The following is a 22,597-nucleotide window of genomic DNA, read 5'->3' on the forward strand; positions in this document are numbered from 1 at the left end:
GCTACTGGTATCTCCCTCCACAGCAGAGAAGTAGAATAGAGAAAAGGAGTAGTATCTCCCTCCACAGCAGAGAAGTAGAATAGAGAAAAGGAGTAGGTATCTCCCTCCACAGCAGAGAAGCAGAGAAAAGGAGTACTGGAAAAGGATTAGGCTACTGGTATCTCCCTCCACAGCAGAGAAGTACAACAGAGAAAAGGAGTAGGCTACTGGTATCTCCCTCCACAGCAGAGAAGTAGAATAGAGAAAAGGAGTAGGCTACTGGTATCTCCCTCCACAGCAGAGAAGTAGAACAGAGAAAAGGAGTAGGCTACTGGTATCTCCCTCCACAGCAGAGAAGTAGAATAGAGAAAAGGAGTAGGCTACTGGTATCTCCCTCCACAGCAGAGAAGTAGAATCCACAGCAGAGAAGAAAAGAAAAGGATTAGGCTACTGGTATCTCCCTCCACAGCAGAGAAGTAGAATAGAGAAAAAGTAGAATCTCCCTCCACAGCAGAGAAGTAGAATAGAGAAAAGGATTAGGCTACTAGCTACTGGTATCTCCCTCCACAGCAGAGAAGTAGAATAGAGAAAAGAAGTAGCCTGGTATCTCCCTCCACAGCAGAGAAGTAGAATAGAGAAAAGAAGTAGCCTGGTATCTCCCTCCACAGCAGAGAAGTAGAATAGAGAAAATGATTAGGCTACTGGTATCTCCCTCCACAGCAGAGAAGTAGAATAGAGAAAAGGATTAGGCTACTGGTATCTCCCTCCACAGCAGAGAAGTAGAATAGAGAAAAGGAGTAGGCTACTGGTATCTCCCTCCACAGCAGAGAAGTAGAATAGAGAAAAGAAGTAGCCTGTGGTATCTCCCTTATTTTTTTAATAAATGAAATGATTCATTCATTTAATGAAGATAAAGTCTCAAAGCAGCGATTCTTGTAAGTGGCCATCCGTCAATGTGATGACACAATGATTATGCACGTAGTTGAATGGAAAAACGATATCCTTATTGTAACGACCTACTGTAGCCGACTTCAACAGTTGCCAGTCTCTTACCTCTATCTCACTTTGTCACCCCTCACTGGGTCCTTCTGCTTCTCCAAACTGACTGTATGTTGGAAACGATTAGCCATTCACTCACCCCTTGCTGTCGGTGGAAGGCGCATCCTGCACTGTAAAGTTTTGGGCAAAAGTGTAATTTCAAAGTTTCTCAAGGGCTACACACGACACGAAACGGATACTTTAAACAGTCTATCGAAGCCCTGTGCGCATTTCTGTCTACGGATTTTACATCGGAATTTCTTGTAACTATGTTATTCTTTGGGGAGTTTGTCATTATAGGACTTTATAACTATGGAGTTCTGCGCTTCGTGAAGAGTGGCATTGAGGAGAAGCCAAAGCCATGGTAAAATAGGATACAGTGAGTCTGGATCTAAATTAAGGTTAATACAAATTATAAGGTGAGATGTTTAACATTTTCCTTTCGGTTCAGGTCATACCATGTTTGATGTGCGTAACGATGCGTTCATACAGTGGTCCCTAATTCCGCGCATAGTCTATCGATTTTCTCTACTGTGAAGTATTTTGTCAGAGATAAGCTTTTCATTTGTATTTGGGTACTACTGAAATAGGCCTATAATGAATCTGTAACCCTCGACCAGCTCCAGTGATAGGAACACTTTGTGGTGGATGGATGCGCAGCTGAAGATGGCCCGTCCCGCCGCATTCATATTGATACTGTCCATGCTGATGGTAGCAGTTACATGTCTCCCCTGCCCGCGCCAGTGCACGTGCCCTCAGGCCACAGAGGTGCACTGCACGTTCCGTTCCCTGCTCGCCGTGCCCGCCGGCATATCCAGACGAGTGGAGCGCATGAACCTGGGGTAAGCCTGGTGGATTGGCTTTATTCAATGACCCGCAATGAGACCGTAGGCCTAAAAAACAAGCATCATGCACAATAATTTATACCGATAGACGTACAGCATGGGTCAAATGTGAAGTGCATAAAGTATACGATTTTGATTTATGCATGTGCATTGTAGACCAATAAATAATAATTGTCTTTAGAATTGTTTACAGTTAAGTACTTGGTCAAATGTGCTTAGCATGTGACTGAAATCCATCTCTCTGTAACTCACAAGTAAATGTGCATAATGCAATATGCCTACAGTGAAGTCTGATGTAATCATATTATATACCCCATGCTTTTTACTGAGTCATTACACTTATGAGCTTTAGCTATTTCTTAAAAAGAACAGAGAAGCCCACCCACTGTATATGTTCCCAACTACAATACCACTTTTAATTGACAATGTTTTGATCACCGAGGTCTTAAGTTCCGTCAGGTCTTTAACAATGTCTTCTCACATAGTCAGAAATGAAGGCACTTTGCTCCACAAAGAACAAGTCATTTAAGTTAATAGTCAGTCTTGAATTGCTTGTGTCATTGTTGTTTCCTTTAGGTTTAACACCATACACCATGTGACTCAAACCTCTCTGGCTGGGTTGAGGAAGCTGGAGCTTCTGATGATGCATGGGAATGATCTCTACAACATTCCCAACGGGGCCTTTAGGGATCTCATGTCCTTACAGGTACAAATCAAATCAAATTGTATTTGTTACGTGCGTCGAATACAACAGCCCTTAACCAAATAATGCTGTTTTAATAAAAATTTGTGTTAAGTTAAAAAAAAATAGATAAGTAACTTTAAAAAAATAAAATAACAAATAATTAAAAAGCAGCAGTAAAATAACAGTAGCGAGGCTATATACAGGGGGTACCGGTACAGAGTCAATGTGCGGGGGGAGGTAATTGATGTAATATACGGTACCCATGTAGGTAGAGGTAAAGTGACTATGCATAGATAATAAACAGAGAGTAGCAGCAGTGTAAAAGGGGGGAGGGCAATGCAAATAGTCTGGGTAGCCATTTGATTAGCTGTTCAGGAGTATTATGGCTTGGGGGTAGAAGCTGTTAAGAAGCCTTTTGGACCGAGACTTGGACCTCCGGTACTGCTTGATGTGCGGTAGCAGAGAGAACAAGCAGAGAGACAATTTTTAGGGCCTTCCTCTGACACCGCCTGGTATAGAGGTCCTGGATGGCAGGAAGCTTGGCCCCAGTGATGTACTGGGCCATTTTCACTACCCTCTGTAGTGCCTTGTGGTCAGAGGCAGAGCAGTTGCCATACCAGGCAGTGGTGCAAGTGGTCAGGATGCTCTCGATGGTGCAGCTGTAGAACTTTTAGAGGATCTGAGGACCCATGCCAAATCTTTTCAGTCTCTGAGGGGGAATAGGCTTTGTCGTGCCGACTGTCTTGGTGTGTTTGGACCATGATAGTTTGTTGGTGATGTGAACTTGAAGCTCTCAACCTGCTATATTACAGCCCCATCAATGAGAATGAGGGTGTGCCTGGTCCTCCTTTTCCTGTAGTCCACAATCATCTCCTTTGTCTTGATCACGTTGAGGGAAAGGTTATTATCCTGGCACCACACGGCCAGGTCTCTGACCTCCTCTGTATAGGCTGTCTCATTGTTGTCGGTGATCCGGCCTACCACTGTTGTGTCGTCTGCAAACGTAATGATGGTGTTGGAGTCGTGCCTGGCTATGCAGTCATAAGTAAACAGGGAGTACAGGAGGGGACTGAGCACGGACCACTGAGGGGACCCCGTGTTGAGGATCAGCGTGGCAGATGTGTTATTACCTGCCCTTACCACCTGGGGGCGGCCCGTCAGGAAGTCCAGGATCCAGTTGCAGAGGGAGGTGTTTAGTCCCAGGGTCCGGAGCTTAGTGATGAGCTTTGAGGGCACTATGGTGTTGAACGCTGAGCTGTAGTTAATGAATAGCATTCTCACGTAGGTATTCCTTTTGTCCAGGTGGGAAAGGGCAGAGTGGAGTGCAATAGAGATTGCATCATCTGTGGATCTGTTGAGGCGGTATGCAAATTATGGTGGGTCTGGGGTTTCTGGGATAATGGTGTTTACCAGCCTTATTAAGCACTTCATGGCTACAGACGTGAGTGCTATGGATCGGTAGTCAAAATGTCAGTGAAGACACTTGGCAGTTGGTCAGCGCATGCTCGGAGTACACGTCCTGGTAATACGTCTGTGAATGTTGACCTGTTTAAGGGTCGTACTCACATCGGCTACGGAGAGCGTGATCACACAGTCGTCCGCAACAGCTGGTGCTCTCATGCATGCTTCGGTGTTGCTTTCCTCAATCGAGTATTGAAGTAATTTAGCTCATCTGGTAGGCTGGTGTCACTTGGCAGCTCGTGGCTGTGCTTCCATTAATAAACAGGAAATGTTGATTAACATGAAATATAATATGATTCAAATAATCCAAATCTGACGATGTTTTGGTTATTTGAAGTTTGGGAAACCCTGCTTCATTCTATTAGGGTGATAACTCACTTCCCTCTGCCTTTCTCCCCCTCAGATGCTGAAGATGAGCTATAACAAACTGAAGGAGATCAACAGACACACTCTCCAGGGTCTGTGGTCTCTGACCAGACTCCACCTGGACCACAACCGTCTGGAGTTCATTCACCCAGACACCTTCCAGGGCCTCACCTCCCTACGTCTCCTACAGCTGGAGGGGAACAGACTGCAGCAGCTCCACCCCTCTACCTTTTCCACCTTCTCCATGATGGGACACTTCCACGTCTCCACCCTCAGGTGAAGCCTAGCATGAGGAACTACAGTACCCATAATGCTCTGGACAATATTTGGTTTTATCTTAGTATCGGGCGCTTTCTCAATTCATCTTTCATAGATTATTTGCATCCTCTCTCCTCACCGCCTTCTCAAAACCCATTGTAGAAGAAGGTCAGAGGGGCGGGACCTTGTACCTTCTCTAAAATGAAAATGAGGCAAGGAAATATGATGTGAGGAATCACAGAAAGAGGAATTGAGATGGAGACAAGATGTTCCTGAAGCTAATGTTATAATGTCCCTCCTATCTCTTTATCGATACATCAGGCACCTGTACCTGTCGGAGAACAGGCTGACCTCGCTGCCCCAGAAGCTGCTGGGAGGAATGCCCCAGCTGGAGAACCTCTTCCTGCATGGGAACCCCTGGACATGTGACTGCAGGATGAAGTGGTTCGCCGACTGGGACAAAAACTCACCAGGTTATGTAAACTAAAAAAGAAACATCCTCTCACTGTCAACTGAGTTTATTTTCAGCAAACTTAACATGTGTAAATATTTGTATGAACATAACAAGATTCAACAACTGAGACATAAATCTCCTCCTCATGGACTGCACCAGATTTGCCAGTTCTTACTGTGAGATGTTACCCCACTCTTCCACCAAGGCACCTGCAAGTTCCCTGACATTTCTGGGGGGAATAGCCCTAGCCCTCACCCTCCAATCCAACAGGTCCCAGACGTGCTCAATGGGATTGAGATCCGGGCTCTTCGTTGGCCATGGCAGAACACTGACATTCCTGTCTTGCAGGAAATCATGCACAGAACGAGCAGTATGGGTGGTGGCATTGTCATGCTGGAGGGTCATGTCAGGATGAGCCTGCAGGAAGGGTACCACATGAGGGAGGAGGATGTCTTCCCTGTAACGGACAGCGTCGAGATTGTCTGCAATGATAACAAGCTCAGTCCGATGATGCTGTGACATACCGCCCCAGACCATGACGGACCCTCCACCTCCAAATCAATCCCGCTCCAGAGTACAGGCCCCGGTGTAACGCTCATTCCTTCGACGATAAACACGAACCTGACCATCACCTCTGGTGAGACAAAACCGCGACTCGTCAGGGCACTTTTTGCCAGTCTTGTCTGGTCCAGCGACGGTGGGTTTGTGCCCGTAGGCGACGTTGTTGCCGGTGATGTCTGGTGAGGACCTGCCTTACAACAGGCCTACAAGCCCTCAGTCCAGCCTCTCTCAGCTTATTGCGAACAGTCTGAGCACTGATCAAGGGATTGTGGGTTCCTGGTGTAACTCGGACAGTTGTTGTTGCCATCCTGTACCTGTCCCGCAGGTGTGGTGTTCGGATGTACCGATCCTGTGCAGGTGTTGTTATAGTGGTCTGCCACTGTGAAGACGATCAGCTGTCCGCCCTGTCTCCCTGTAGCACTATCTTAGGCGTCTCACAGTACGGACATTGCAATTCATTGTCCTGGCCACATCTGCAGTCCTCATGTTTCCTTGCAGCATGCCTAAGGCATGTTCACACAGATGAGCAGGGACCCTGGGCATCTTTCTTTTGGTGTTTTTCAGAGTCCGTAGAAAGGCCTCTTTAGTGTCCTAAGTTTTCATAACTGTGACCTTAATTGCCTACAGTCTGTAAACTGTTAGCATCTTAATGACCGTTCCACATGTGCATGTTCATTAATTGTTTATGGTTCATTGAACAAGCATGGGAAACAGTGCTTAAACCCTTTACAATTAAGATCTGTAGTTATTTGGATTTTTACGAATTATCTTTGAAAGACAGGGTCCTGAAAATGGGACATTTCTTTTTTTGCTGAGTTTATTTTATTTACTAGCTACTCAGTGAATGTACCCATTCTTCAGTGATGGCAGACACAATTGGATCAATGCTCAAAGAATAATACAGCTGTCATTTTACACATTCGTGCCTTGAAAATGTATGTCCAAAACCTAACCAAACTTCACATTTGGAATTTCAAACATTGAATAATGATGTTAATGTTCCCTCTCGTCTTCCTTTCTTCATAGGTGTGCTGAAGTGTAAAAAGGACAGGGCCTACCCAGGAGGTCAGCTCTGCTTTATGTGTTACTCCCCAAAGAACTTACGAATGAAAGAAGTCCTGGGCCTGGACACGCTGGTCTGCTCCAGCCCCGTTATCACCTCCCCTGATCGACCTACGACCCAAGAGGACACAGAGACCGAGGTCATGACCCTGGAGGAGTTCAAGGGGTCGTTCGGCAACATTACCCTAGGCCTGACGGACGAGCATGGGAACAAAGTGGATCTGGAGTGCAGCGTCGGAGAGCCCCGCAGGGAGTCGTCTAAGGTCAGCTGGGACCAGGTCAACCCTCTGCAGCTGGTCTCTAACGTGAGTATCTCCGTGGATCTGGAGTGCCCCATCAGCAGGGACAATTATGAGAGACTCTGGAGGCTGATTGCCTACTATAGCGACACGCCCGCTCACCTGCAAAGAGAGATCATGCTGACTAAGGAGCCGTTGCCCAGCTACAGGTAGGCTGGATTAAGAAAACGCTTTTTAATTTATCATTATGGGCCAAATTCCAACTTCTACTTGAGTAACATATTCACTTAGTCATGCAATGAGATCAATGCACGTGAACATTTGTGGAAGTTAGGATTTGCCCATATGTGATTATTATGTGATTTTATGTGTTCATTTTAGAGTGTCCTCAATAAAGGGCACGGTTGTCAAACTCATTTTCCCCAAAGGCCGCATTCGTTCTTCACCGAGGTCCGGAGGGCCACACTTATGATGAATTGTATTTCCTCGCCATCAAAATGTGCAAAAATTGTCTTCACTCCATTTTTCGATGCTCCCTGACTGTCTTGATTTCGTTTCGATGACTGTTAGCTAGCTAGACAGAGTGAAGAGATTGTAAATTTGGGTCCATTATCATTTCTACACAGTCTTGATTTGGGTTTAGTCATTTAAATGTTGATTGAGATCATTTTTTCCCACAAAAAATAAATACATTTACAGTACCAGTCATTACAGCGTTTTTCTTTATTTTTACTATTTTCTACATTGTAGAATAATAGTGAAGACATCAATACTATTAAATAACACATATGTAATCATGTAGTAACCAAAAAAGTGTTAAACAAATTAAAATATATTTTATATTTGAGATTCTTTAAAGTAGCCAAATCAAATCAAACTTTATTTGCCACATGCACCGAATACAATAAGTGTAGACTTTACTGTGAAATGCTTACGTAGAAAATATTTACCAAGTAGGCTAAAAATAAAAAGTAATAATAAAAAGTAACACAATAAAAAATAACAATAACAAGGCTATATACAGCGGGCACCGGTACCGAGTCAGTGTGGGGGGGTAAAGGCCAGTTGAGGTAATCTGTACATGTAGGTGGGGGCAAAGTGACTATGCATAGGTAACAAACAAACAGCGAGTAGCAGCAGTGTGCAAAAGGGAAGGGGGGGGTCAATGTAAATTGTCCGGTTGCGATTTTTATGAATTGTTCAGCAGTCTTATGGCTTGGAGGTAGAAGCTGTTGAGGAGCCTTTTGGTCCTAGACTTGGCGCTCCGGTACACCTTGCCGTGCGGTAGCAGAGAATACAGTCTATGACTTGGGTGACTGGAGTCCCTGACAACTCTGGCTTTCCTCTGACACCGCCTATTATATAGGTCCTGGATGGCAGGAAGCTTTCGCACTACCCTCTGTAGGGCCTTACGGTCAGATGCCGAGCAGTTGCCATACCAGGCGGTGATGCAACCGGTCAGGATGCTCTCGATGATGCAGCTGTAGAACCTTTTGAGGATCTGGGGACCCATGCCAAAACTCTTCAATCCCATGATAGGGAAAAGTTTTTGTCGGGCCCTCTTCTTTTTTGTCGGGCCCTCTGTCTGGTATGTTTGGACCATGATAGTTCATTGGTGATGTGGACACCAAAGAACTTGAACTCTCGACTCACTCCACTACAACCCCGTCAATGTTAATGAGGGCCTGTTTGGCCCGCCTTTTCCTGTAGTCCACAATCAGCATCACACTGACAATTCTCTGACCTCTTCCCTATAGGTCGTCTCATAACTGTCAGTGATCAGGCCTGCCACTGTTGTGTCGTCAGCAAACTTAATGATGGTGTTGGAGTCGTGTTTTGCCACGCAGCCGTGGGTGAACAGGGAATACACGATGGGACTAAGTATACACCCCCGAGGGGCCCCAGTGTTAAAGATCAGTGTGGCAGACGTGTTGTTGCCTATTCTTACCACCTGGGGGCGGCCCATCAGGAAGTCCAGGATCCAGTTGCACAGGGAGGTGTTTAGTCCCAGAGTCCTTAGCTTAGTGATGAGCTTTGTGGGCACTATGGTGTTGAACGCTGAGCTGTAGTCAATTAACAGCATTCTCACATAGGTGTTCCTTTTGTCCAGGTGAGAAAGGGCAGTGTGGCATACGATTGAAATTGCGTCATCTGTGGATCTGTTGGGGCGGAATGCAAATTGGAGTGAGTCTATGGTGTCCGGGAGGATGTGTTGATGTGAGCCATGACCAGCCTTTCAAAGCACTTCATGGCTACCGACGTGAGTGCCACAGGGTGGTAATCATTTAGGCAGGTTACCTTCGCTTCTTTGGGCACAGGGACTATGGTGGTCTGCTTGAAACATGTAGGTATTACAGACTCGGTCAGGGAGAGGTTGAAAATGTCAGTGAAGACACTTGACAGTTGAGCCGCGCATGCTTTGAGTACACATCCTGGTAATCCGTCTGGCCCAGCGGCTTTGTGAATGTTGACCTGTTTAAAGGTTTTGTTCACATGTGTTGCTTGCCTCGAAGCGAGCATAAAAGGCATTTAGCTCGTCTGGTAGGCTCGTGTCACTGGGCAGCTCGGGTCTGGGTTTCCCTTTGTAGTCCGTAATAGTTTTCAAGCCCTGCCACATCCGACGAGCATAGAGCCGGTGTAGTAGGATTCAGTCTTAATCCTGTATTGGTCCTGTATTGGTTCGTCTGAGGGCATAGCGAGATTTCTTATAAGTGTCCGGATTAGTCTCCAGCTCCTTGAAAGCGGCAGCTCTAGCCTTTAGCTCGATGCAGATGTTGCCTGTAATCCATGGCTTCTGGTTGGGATATGTACGTACAGTCACTGTGGGGACGATGTCATCGATGCACTTATTGATGAAGCCAATGACTGAGGTGGTGTATTTCTCAATGCCATTGGATGAATCCCGGAACATATTCCAGTCTGTGCTAGCAAAACAGTCCTGTAGTGTAGCATCCGCGTCATCTGATCACATCCGCATTGAGCGAGTCACTGGTACTTCCTGCTTTAGTTTTTGCTTGTTAGCAGGAATCAGGAGGATAGAATTCTGGTCAGATTTGCCAAATGGAGGGCGGGGAGAGCTTTGTATGCATCTCTGTGTGTGGAGTAAAGGTGGTCAAGGATTTTTTTCCCCAGGTTGCACATGTGACATGCTGGTAAAAATTTGGTAGAACTGATTTAAGTTTGCTTGCATTAAAGTCCCCGGCCACTAGGAGCGCTGCTTCTGGGTGAGCATTTTCTTCTTTGCTTTTGGCCTTATAGAGGTGGTTGAGAGCGGTCTAAGTGCCAGCTTCGTTTTGTGGTGGTAAATAGACGGCTACGAATAATACAGATGAGAACTCTCTTGGTCGATAATGTGGTCTGCAGCTTACCATAATGTCCTCTACCTCAGGCGAGCAATACCTCGAGACTTCTTTAATATTAGACATCGCGCACCAGCTGTTATTGACAAAATGACACACTTCCCCACCCCTAGTCTTATGAGAGGAAGCGTCTCTGTTCTGCTGGTGCATGGAAAATCCCGCTAGCTCTATATTGTCCGTATCTTCGTTCAGCCACATCTTGGTGAAACATAAGATGTTACAGTTTTTAATGTCCCGTTGGTAGGATAATCTTAATAGTAAGTCATCAATTTTATTTTCCAATGATTGCACGTTAGCAAGAAGAATAGAAGGCATTGGGAGTTTACTCGCTCGCCTCCAGATTCTCAGAAGGATCCCCAATCTGCGTCCCCTTTTCCGGCGTCTTTTCTTCACGCATAAGGCTTGGATCTGGATCTGTTCCAGTGAAAGCAGGATATCCCTCTCGTCGGACTCATTACAGGAAAAAGTTTATTCCAGTCCGCGGTGAGTAATCGCTTTTCTGATGTCCAGAAGTTATTTTTGGTCATAAGAGACGGTAGCAGCAATAAGTGAAAAAATAAGTTACACAAAACGGAAAATAAATTAATAAAATGGCACAATTGGTTGGAGATCTGTCCTTTGGTCTGATGAGTCCAAATTTGAGGCTTTTGGTTCTAACCACCGTGTCTTTGTGAGACACAGAGTAGGTGAACAGATGATCCCCGCATTGTTGGTTCCCACTGTGAAGCATGGAGGAGGAGGTGTGATGGTGTGGGGGTGCTTTGCTGGTGACACTGTCGGTGATTGATTTAGAATTTAAGGCATACTTATTAACGAGCATGGCTACCACAGCATTCTGCAGTGATACGCCATCCCATCTGGTTTGCACTTAGTTTGTTTTTCAACAGGACAATGACCCAAAACACACCTCCAGGCTGTGTAAGGGCTATTTGACCAAGAAGGAGAGTGATGGAGTGGTGCATCAGATGACCTGGCCTCCACAATCACCAGACCTCAACCCAGCTGAGATGGTTTGGGATGAGTTGGACCGCAGAGTGAAGGAAAAGCAGCCAAGAATTGCTCATCATATGTGAGAACTCCTTCAAGACTGCTGGAAAAGCATTCCATGTGAAGCTGGTTGAGAGAATGCCAAGAGTGTGTAAAGCTGTCATCAAGGCAAAGGGGGGCTACTTTGAAAAATCTCAAATATAAAATATATTTTGATTTGTTTAACACCTTTTTGGTTACTACATGATTCCATATACATTTACATTTAAGTCATTTGGCAGACGCTCTTATCCAGAGCGACTTACAACACATATGTGTTACGTAATTGTTTTGATGTCTTCACTATTATTCTACAGTATAGAAAATAGTAAAAATAAAGGAAAATGAGTAGGTGTGCCCAAACTTTTGACTGGTATTGTATATATTAATAATAATCAAACCACCCGCAGGCCGGAATGAATGGGCCTTGAGTTCAATACGTGATATAGAGCATCTAATTTCATACTGCTATGTTATGTTTTATGTTATGTGTTTTTTCCTTCTTGATCTCCAGGTACAGACAGGACCTGGAGAGAGATGCATTGTACTACACAGGGGTTAAGGCTAACATGGTAGCTCAACCATCCTGGCTGATGCAGAGCTCTGTGGACCTGCAGTTGAACAGGCCCCAGTCCACTGGGAAGAGCGTCAAGCTGATCCTCAGCACCCACCTCACACAGACCGTGGAGCCTGAGCTGGAGCGCAGACACCGTAGGACATGGGTCATGATAGAGAACACAAACACTACTAGGACAGTGCTGAGTGTTGTAGTGGGCAGCCCTGCTGTGATGGACTGTAACGTGTTGAGCTCAGGAGACACGGCGGTTCGCTGGATGCTGCCAGACGGGACCCAGCTGGAGGCACCATACAGCAGCCCAGACAACAGGGTGTCAGTGTTGAGCACCGGTAGGTTGGATATTAAAGCTGTAGGACACTCAGACTCAGGGATATATTACTGTATCGCCCAGGTCTCTGACGACCTCAGTGTCCTCCCTTTCCGCCTGACGGTCGAGGAGTCCTCCAGTCCTCCCCCTCTTGGAGGGGATGAGATGGCGCCTACCCTCGTGGAGGGGTTCACCGGTGTCCCTCTCACGCTGAACTGTATCGTGTCTGGCTCTCCTGACCCTGAGATTAACTGGATCCTTCCTGACAGCAACATAGTGAGTCACAGAGCCAACTCTTCTAGAGCGCTGGTGTATTCCAACGGAACTCTGAGAGTCCCAGAGAGTCGACTGACAGACAGTGGATATTATAAGTGTGTGGCCATGAACCAGCATGGTGTGTATTCCCTGGCTACTAAGGTGACTCTCACCAGACAGTTAGGAGCAGAGATACGACCACTGAGGAGAATGAGGCCACAGTCTGCTTCAGGGGTCAACACCAGGGTCAAAGCCCCCATGGAGAACACAGAGGAGGCATCAGGGGACGAAGAGGACACACAGGAGGAAGTCCCCTCCTCGCCTTCCTCCTCATCTTTCTCCTCCTCCTCATCCCCGAGCCGTGTGGAGCTAATGAAACGGAGGAGAGGTCAAAGTTCAAACAGGGGTGGTGGTCATCCATTTAGAAACACGTGGAGGCGACCTGCTGTACCAAGAAAACCAACCATGACAGGGACAAATGATAAAGACAAGAAAAACACAGTGGAGATGAGAAGGAGGATTAACGTGGCAAACAAAAATATAGACCCGGAGAAGTGGGCGGACATTTTGGCCAAAATCCGTGACAAGAACGGACAGGGTAACACTAACATAACACCCAGCTCAACTCACCTCACCACAAGGAAGAAGCAGGAGTCAACAACAACAGCTAGCGCTAAGCAGACACAGTCTCCGGACAATATAGAGGGATCAACAGACAACCTACATGAGGAAGAGGAGAAGGAGCTATACACACCCACTACTACACCGCATATATCCACTCGACACAATACTTACACTACAGACTCAGATGTGGATACAGCCACAAATCATGCACTTTTCACGCAGCCGGTCACAGAGCCTGTCACATCTGTTCCCCAGCAGCTCAGTAACACTGTCACACACACAGAGACACAAGGCAGGCACACAGTCACACACACACACTCCCAGACCCTGGGTCAGCTGCATGTAAACGTCTGGACCAGTTCTTCGCACAACGACTCTTTACAAGGAGAAAATCAAAGCACCACCACCACTGCTTTAACTACAGATGTTGACGCGGTTACAGATGTTGACGCGGAGTCTGATATCTCACCCACGTCTGAGGATAATCAGGGGCCGAAAGACGCTAACGGACCCAGTGTTGTTAACAACTTTAATGAAGGAAGTGACGCATATTTAGACAGAGCTGAACTTGACCCATCCCTCGCCACCACCACAGTTCGAGGGTACTCTGAATCGGAAACAGAGAGAGAGGAATTTGATCACTCTCTCACCGAGACTCAGAGCACAACTGCTAAACCAGACACACATACTCAGCTAAAGCAGCATACAAGGTCTAATATAACCCATCTTCCACTCAGCGCACCCTCTCCCACGACCGAGCTCACTTCAGCTGTGTATATGAGGAAGGAAACTCCAGGGGAGGTGGCTACTCGACTCAGAAACCAGAACCCCAGGAGGAGGAATGGGGGCGGGGGCAGGAGAAGACGGCCCAATACGGGCAGAAAGAAGCCAAAGCCTAATAATCCGTTGAGAAGTGATTTTACAACCGCAGCCACACCGAAGGACGCGCTCCCAACAACTACCAAGGCAACCACTGCCACATGGACTAAAATAGAAGCGTTCGACAAGGCCAAAAGCATGACGGACAGGTTTAATACCGCAGTTCCATTGACGGGCAGCCAAGCAACGTCATCAGGCCGAGTGAGTCACGAAGAGAACACAGTAGTCTCTTTATACCAAGACAGGATTGACCCTTCAGTGAAACCTACAACTCGCTCCGAGACAAAGGGCACCCTTTCACCACACGCCAAACCACTGTTCAGGAGCACAACAGCCCCACCGGCGTCTCCTACAGCCTCTTTAACGGAAACATCTAAACAAACGTCCCAGAGCAGCCATCACAGAGCAGCCCCAGAAAGAGCCTCTCAGACTCCGAGCCCAGTCCCAGAGCACTTGGTTGTGCACACGACAGCCAGTCAGGGGAATATTACAAGCATCCCCCTTCCTGCAGTTGAACCAACCGAGACAACACATAGGGGAGGCAGCGCTACTGTAGACCTTCACCCTGTTCCAAGTCCTGACAAGTCCCCGGAGAATCGCAACACTCGCCCGGGAGTGCCAGCAGATGGACAGCTCAACACACCAGACTATCGATATACAACAGGTGCTACTGAGGTTAAAAAGGCGCCGGTCAAAGAGATTGACAGCGTGTCTCCATCTATCCGGCATGAAATAACCAGAGCACACGGCACAACACACGCCCCGGGTGCCTCAACAAAAGAGTCCTTCCATGAGGAGGCAGAACATGAGGAGGCTCAGGTTAGCACCACTGAAAGGCTGGTGACATCTGAAAGCTCTTATCGCGGACCCGGTCCCGATAAAACAGACGCTATTAAGCCCAGAACAACCTTTGATGGGCACTATAACATCAGAGAAAGCACTTCCACCACAGGCAAAGACCAAACACCAGTGGAAAATGTTGCAGTTTCTGATGCTGCTACTACAACAAAGGATGTTACTCCCACTATGTCACCTGTCACCTCCACATCAGTTAGGACATCCATAGTTTTCCCCTCTAGGGTGAGGCCTCAGATCCCTGTACTAAACACTCCATACACTAGGGTCAGGACCCAACCTTCATCCAGAACAGTGGAGGCTCCCTCCAACTCCAACCACATCCCAGACAGTCACAGAGAGAGAGTCCTCATCTCTCAACCCAACCAGAGGAACAACCCGATCCTCAACAGAGGAGACTCCATCCTAATCACCAGATCTGACCCCAACAGACAACCACCACCAGCCGACTCCCACACCACTACTAAACTAGAGTCAACTGACATCAAGCCTGATCCTGTCACCGGTGTTAAACCAACCACCACAGAACCCAGAACACCCCACAGGACAGTCACAAACACAAACACCCAGATGGTCAGACAGACGACCATTACAACCACTCTAGCGTCCACCACCACAAAGAGTTTTTCTCAGACTTCATCAGTGTCTTCATCGAGGCCTCAGAGTCCGTCCGGTGGGGGCCAGAGAACAGAGACCCCTACCCAGACACTGGGGTTATTAGGTGGGGTGTCGGGAGGTGGTCAGAGGCCCCCCGTAGCAGGGCCTGTTGTAAGAGGGAAGCCCCGGATCACCAATGTGGATGTGCGAACAGTGACAGTGAATGCAGAGATGGATGCACAGCTGCCCTGTGTGGCTGTAGGGGAGCCCAAGCCTTTCCTCTCCTGGACGAGAGTCTCCACTGGTATGTATAACAGTACTTCCTTTACTGTTCTCCCCTCTTCCTAGAACATCCTCCGTCACCCTCTGTTACAGAACGACACAGCTGTATGTAAGCCTGTTAATGTAACAAAAAAGGAGAACCCTATTTGTTATGATATGAGCTATGCTCCATTCTTATGCGTTTCAACAGACAACATGTGGTAGAAATAACCCCTTATCTGTATTGTTTTAATCTGTTCGGTGTCTTGAAACACACATTATTTTGATTCATGCAGGAGCGACAGTAGCCCAGAACACTCGGGTCCAGAGGTTTGAGGTCCATCCCAACGGTACGTTTATCATCCGTAACAGCCAGCCCCAGGACCGAGGCCAGTACCTCTGTATGGTCCAGAACCAGTATGGCGTGGACAAGATGGTGGTCTCCCTGATGGTCCTGGCCCAGCATCCCAGAGTGCTCCAGCCGCGCTTCCGCGATGCTACCGTGTACCACGGGGACGGCATCGATCTGGAGTGCCAGGTACAGGGACATCCCATGCCCCGGGTCACCTGGGTGCTACCTGACAGGGTCCACCTCGCTGCGCCCCCAGCCCCGGGCCCTGACAACCCAGCCAGTGGCCCCCAGCCCGGCCCACAGTCTGGCCCTAAGCATGTGGAACTCCTCAGTAACGGTACTCTCCGGATAACCCAGGCCAGCTACACAGACAGAGGGATCTATAAATGTATCGGCAGCAGCGTGGCGGGAGCCGATACAGTCTCTGTCCGTCTCCATGTGGCAGCCTTGCCTCCAGTCATCCAACAACCTCGCTATGAGAACATGTCCCTCCCCGAGGGCAGCACGGCTTACATCCACTGCACCGCCAAAGGAGCCCCTACGCCCGTCATGCGCTGGACCACGCCCGATGGAGTCCAGCTCCTCACCTCGCAGTTCGTCAACGGACGTAATTTCTTTGTCTTCCCCAACGGGACCCTGTACGTCCGTGGGCTAGGCCAAGGCGACGCGGGGAGATATGAGTGTGTGGCCAGTAATGCGGTAGGAGCCTCCAGGAGAACCAGCATTCTGACGGTACTGAGACTCCCATCCTCCACCAAGGCCAGGATTACCTCCTCGTCTCCCCAGAGGTCTGACGTGGTCTACGGGGGGCTGCTGAGGCTCGACTGCATTGCCACAGGAACACCAGAGCCCAGGATCGTCTGGAGGACCCCCTCTAAGAAACTAGTGGATTCCCAGTACAGGTATGCATCTTCTGGCATCTCTTTCACTCACTGTCTAATATGCCCTTCAGGCCATTGTCTGTATGTATAGTGCCTTCAGAAAGTATTTATACTTTTGACTTTTTCCACATTTTGTTCTGTTACAGCCTGAATTTAAAATTGATTCAATTGAGATGCTATGTCACCCAATACCCCATTATGTCAACGTGGAATTATGTTTTTAGACATTTTTACAAATGAATCAAAAATGAAAAGTCAATAAGTTTTCAACCCCTTTGTCATGGCAGGAGTAAAAATGTGCTTAAAAAGTCACATAATAAGTTGCATGGACTGTGTGTAATATTAGTGTTTCATGTGATTTGTGAATGACTATCTCATCTCTGTACCCCACACATACAGATAATTGTAAGGTCCCTTAGTCTAGCAAACACAGATTCAATCACAAAGACCAGGGAGGTTTTCCAATGCCTTGCAAAGAAGGGCACCTATTGTTAGATGGGTAAGAATGTAAAAAAACAGACATGGAACGTCCCTTTGAGCATGGTGATGTTATTAATTACACGTTGGATGGTGTATCAATACTCCAAGTCACTACAAATGTACAGGCGTCCTTCCTGCCGGAGAGGAAGGAAATCGCTCAGGAATTTCACCATGAGGGCCAATGGTGTCTTTAAAATAGTTAGAGTTTAATGGCTGTGATAGGAGAAAACTGAGGATGGATCAACAACATTGTAGTTATTACTCCACAATACTAACCTAAATTACAGAGTGAAAAGAAAGAAACCTGTACAGAATTAAAATGTTCCAAATCATGCATCCTGTTTGCAATAAGGCACTAAAGTAAAACTGCAAAAAATGTGGCAAAGAAATTAACTTTAGGTCCTGTTATAAAAAGTGTTATGTTTGGGGCAAATCCAACACAACACATCACTGAGTACCACTCATCATTTTTTTCAAGTTATGATTAAACAATATATATAACTAACCACAGGCAAAATCCTAGAGGAAAGCCCGGTTCAGTCTGCTATCCAACAGACACTGGAAGACAAATTTACCTTTCAGTAGAACAATAACCTAAAACACAAGGCCAAATATACACTAGAGTTGCTTACCAAGATGACATTGAATGTTCCTTAGTGGCCTAGTTACAGTTTTGACTTACATGTATATCGGCTTGAAAATGTCTGGCAAGACTTGAAAATGGCTCTCTAGCAATGATCAACAATCAACTTGACAAAGCTTGAAGAATTCCTTCAAAAGTAATGGGAAAATATTTTACAATCCAGGTGTGCAAAGCGTGTAGTGATTTACCCAGAAAGACTCACAGCTGTAATCGTTGCCAATGGTGATTCTAACATGTATTGACTCAAGAGTGTGAGTACTTATGTAAATGAGATATTTCTGTATTTTATTTTCAAGATATTATCAAAAATGTCTAAAAACATGTTTTCGCTTTGTCATTATGTGGTATTGTGTGCAGATGTGTGGGAAAAAAAATATTTAATCCATTTTGAATTTAGGCTGTAACACAACAAAATGTGGTACAAGTCAAGGGGTATGAATACTTTCTGAAGGCACTGTATATCAACTAACATCATCAGATGTTATCATGAATGAGAAGGTTTACTAGGAAATCATACAGGCACATTTTCTATTCCCTAAAGTTTAGCTGAAAAACCATCAAAGGAAGACCGAACATGGTTGCTATTAACAGCAGGAAAAACTGTTATTCACAAACAATAACAACTGTTTTTTTTTGGGGGGGGGGGTTCAGCTTTGACCCCAGGATAAAGGTGTTCACCAACGGTTCTCTGGCCATCCAGGCCACGACAGAGAAAGATGATGGGGACTACCTGTGTGTGGCCCGAAACAAGATGGGGGACGACTACATGCTTCTGAGGGTTAACGTGCTGACCAAGCCGGCCAAGATTGAGCAGAAGCAGCTGCTGGCCAGTCAGAAGGTCTGTCTTTTGTCTTAGGTTTCTATGTAAATAATGGGTTACATCCCAAATGGCACCCTATTCCCTGTATAGTGCACTACTTTTGACCAGAGCCCTATGGGCCTTAGTGAACAATTGTGCACTATATAGGGGTTAGGGTGCCATATGGGGCAGAACATTGGTGTTTTTAATGTGATATTTTAATGTGTTGCATGTGAGTGCAAATATTTCGGTCGGTTTTCTGTCTGATGTACGATTGGATAGACAATAAATATTTTTGAATTTGAAGGTGATGTATGGAGGAGACCTGAAGGTGGACTGTGTAGCGTCTGGCCTCCCCAACCCTGAGATCCGCTGGGCTCTGCCGGACGGCACCATGATCAACACACTGAAACAGACGGATAGTAGTGTTAGAGGTGGGCGCACCCGCAGGTACTTGGTGTTTGTTGAATCGGCATCAACTTTACACATACCGTAAAATGTTATTGAATCACATAATACAGTATGTACATCCAATCTGTTATTGAATCACATTAACTGCATAGTCTATAAGAACCACAACACTATTTCCAAACAATCACCCACCCCCCCCCCCCCAGATACGTGGTGTTCGACAACGGGACATTGTACGCCAACGATGTGGGGATGAGAGAGGAAGGAGACTACACCTGCTACGCTGAGAACCAGATAGGGAAGGATGAGATGAAGGTTCACGTCAAGGTGGTGGCGGACCCTCCGATCATCAGAGACAAAACTCAAAGCCCTGAAGTCATCAGGGTTCTTTATGGGGAGACCGTGTCTCTGAAGTGCAGCGCCAAGGGAGAGCCGACCCCAGTCATCACATGGCTCTCCCCCACTAACCGGGCCATTGCCACCTCCCCCACTAAGTACCAGGTCCATAATGATGGCACATTAGTGGTCAAGAAGGCGCAACGCTTTGATCATGGTAACTACACCTGCACAGCTAGGAACAGTGCCGGTCAGGACCGCAAAGTCACCAGGGTGGAAGTCCTTGTGATGCCACCGACCATCAACGGACTGAGAGGTATGGTCAACACTATCAGAGTGACGGCTATAAGGGACCAGCGGACAATGCTGGCCTGCGAGGCTGTGGGGACACCCATCCCCCGGGTCATGTGGGTGTTACCGGAGAACGTCATCCTCCCGGTGCCATACTACGGCAGCAGAATGACGGTGCATCGTAACGGTACGTTGGATATACGTTCGCCGAAGGGGACCGACTCGGCTCAGCTGGCCTGCATCGCACACAACGAGGGCGGGGAGGCCAGGCTGATAGTCCACCTGGAGGTTAGAGGGATGGTAGAGAGGCCGCAGCTCAGAGGGCCCAAAACAGAGAGCCTCTCTCTAACGGTAGGCAGTAACATGACCCTGAACTGCTCCTTTGAAGGAGGCCCAGCACCCCCAACGGTAACCTGGATCCTCCCTAATGGTTCCCCTCTCATGAGGGGTGCCCAATTCTCCAAGTTCTTCCACCGACCTGACGGCTCCTTGGTCATCACTAACCCCTCTGTCTCTGAGAGTGGTATGTACCGCTGCCTGGCGAGGAATGTAGCCGGGCTAGTGGAACGTACTATTACTTTAGCCCCGGAGAGGAAACCAGAGATCAATAACCGCTACAACTCTCCCATCAGTATTATGAATGGGGAGAGCCTCCAACTCCACTGTCTCTCTACGGGGGACCCCCTCCGGCTGACGTGGACCCTGCCCAGTGGGGTGGTCCTGGGGCGGCCACAGAGAGCCGGTCGCTACGCCGTATTGGCCAATGGGACGCTCGCCATCCAGCAGGCGTCCGTCTACGACCGCGGCTCCTATGTCTGCCGAGTGGCCAACGAATACGGCAGCTCCCTGCTCTCCGTGCCCGTCATCGTCATCGCGTACCTGCCTCGCATCACCAATGGCCCGCCTCCTGTGATATACGCTCGCCGCGGCGTGGCGGTCCAGCTGAACTGTGTTGCCACGGGGATCCCCCGAGCTGAGATTGCCTGGGAGACGCCAGATAGGGCGTGGCTAGCGGTCAGTGCCCAGCCACGCCTCTTTGGCAACAAGTACCTCCACCCACAAGGCTCTCTTATCATCCAGAACCCCACACAGAGAGACCAGGGCTCCTACAAATGCACCGCCAGGAACGTGATAGGGGTCGATACTAAAGCCACCTACCTGCATGTGTTCTGATTAGCCTTAGACAAATAGTTGTTTTTTAATCATATGCCCAAGAAACTGCCAAAGGAGCTGAGCACGGCAAATGCTTTTCATCCATCCACATGATGTCGAAGAGACTTTGCATCACTGTCAACGCAAAGTAAAGATACACTTTCCAATCGGTAGCTAAACAAACGAGCCTCTGTGTGCGCAGTAGCTGTGCTGTATGTGTCGTGTGACGTCATTCAAGGCCATATTTCAGCTGCGTTTAAAAAAAAAAAACATTTTGCGACAAAGCCATTTTTCACTCATCAAAAAACACTTTGCAATGAAGGACTTTTAATAGAGAGCAAAAAACTGTAGTATTACTATTTGTAGCATTTATACAGACTGTATATGAGAGCATATGACTTTTCATCTTGGCTGCTTCTCTTTTCCATCTCCTGCGCTGACAATGACAATTGTGTGTCAAACTGTGTAGATAAGCGTAGCTAAATATCTTGTTACGTTCGATTAATGCAAATATTCAAAATGATATACTGTTGACACAGAAAATATCCAATACTGCTGCGATGGGGATGATTTCAGGGGTCTAAGCAACAACGGCTGGTGTTACAATTATGAATAACTGCTTCACAACCATCCATATTATCTTACTATCTTAACCAAAAGTCTTTTTTAAGGACCGCTAACCCTGCTATTTACAGGAGCGACTCACACAGTACCGCTACTGTGATTATTGTACATGCAATATGGTTTAGATCTGTTTGCAACCCTCATAGGTGTCAACATCAGCTCCTAAAATAATACTAATGTGTTTTTACATGCCCTCATTATTAAATTATTTGTCTTTAACAGACTCTGATGTATAGGACTTTTACACGTTTTTAATAAAGAGACGCTCAAAATCCATCGTAATCTTGGAGAATATTACTTCTGTAAAGTTTGAGAAAAGACTATGGATGCATCCCAAATAATGCACTATATGGGAAATAGGGTGCGTTTTAAGGTGCAGCCATAGTTTATGGGCCCTGGTCCAAGTAGCACACTACAAAGGGAATAGGGCGCAATTTGGGAAGGGGGTAAGGACTTCAAACTAGGTCAGGACGGATTAAGGATCCGTCTTCCAAGAGTAAACATTTTCAAACGTAGCTCTGGGAATTATTATACAGTCATGGTCCCTCTCTTGCTAAAAGGAGAACCATCTGTTTGTGTGTGGGGGAAATCCCCTATTAGTTCACTGTTTTCCCTCTGAAAGAATTATTGCTTCAACTATACAGACTTAATTGTAATCGGCTTTCATGATTTATGAAATCCACTCACAACTTGAAGTGGTGCAGTACCGCTGCGACTGGGATGACATAGAAAATGTGTTTATCTTGACTATTGACTATGACGGACCTGCTCTTCAGGAAATGGCCCGTACAATTGGCTGTTGAGCCCAAAGAATACATTTTCCCTCTTTTGTTTCAAATAATCAAAGACGTAAAGACTTTAGCTGTCTCTCACTGACCCATGCCCAGGTCAAACACAAAGCAGAAACCACCCAGGGCAGCTGCTCACATCTTGGACACAC

General features: G+C 47.0%; 1 protein-coding gene across 1 annotated transcript; it reads left to right on the forward strand.

The window, feature by feature from the left end:
• The first annotated feature begins 1,063 nt into the window (after positions 1 to 1,063).
• On the forward strand, positions 1,064 to 21,931 carry mxra5a (matrix-remodelling associated 5a). Its single transcript, XM_064970913.1, has 11 exons — positions 1,064 to 1,436; positions 1,638 to 1,859; positions 2,439 to 2,568; positions 4,412 to 4,650; positions 4,954 to 5,105; positions 6,674 to 7,157; positions 11,848 to 15,731; positions 15,985 to 16,942; positions 18,696 to 18,882; positions 19,151 to 19,293; positions 19,461 to 21,931. Exons 2-11 carry the CDS (start codon positions 1,666 to 1,668, stop codon positions 21,052 to 21,054), a joined length of 7,965 nt encoding a protein of 2,654 aa, XP_064826985.1. The 5' UTR covers positions 1,064 to 1,436; positions 1,638 to 1,665; the 3' UTR covers positions 21,055 to 21,931.
• The last annotated feature ends 666 nt before the right edge of the window (positions 21,932 to 22,597 follow it).

Source organism: Oncorhynchus masou, chromosome 7 (assembly GCF_036934945.1).
Source record: "Oncorhynchus masou masou isolate Uvic2021 chromosome 7, UVic_Omas_1.1, whole genome shotgun sequence".
Lineage (NCBI taxonomy): Eukaryota > Metazoa > Chordata > Actinopteri > Salmoniformes > Salmonidae > Oncorhynchus > Oncorhynchus masou.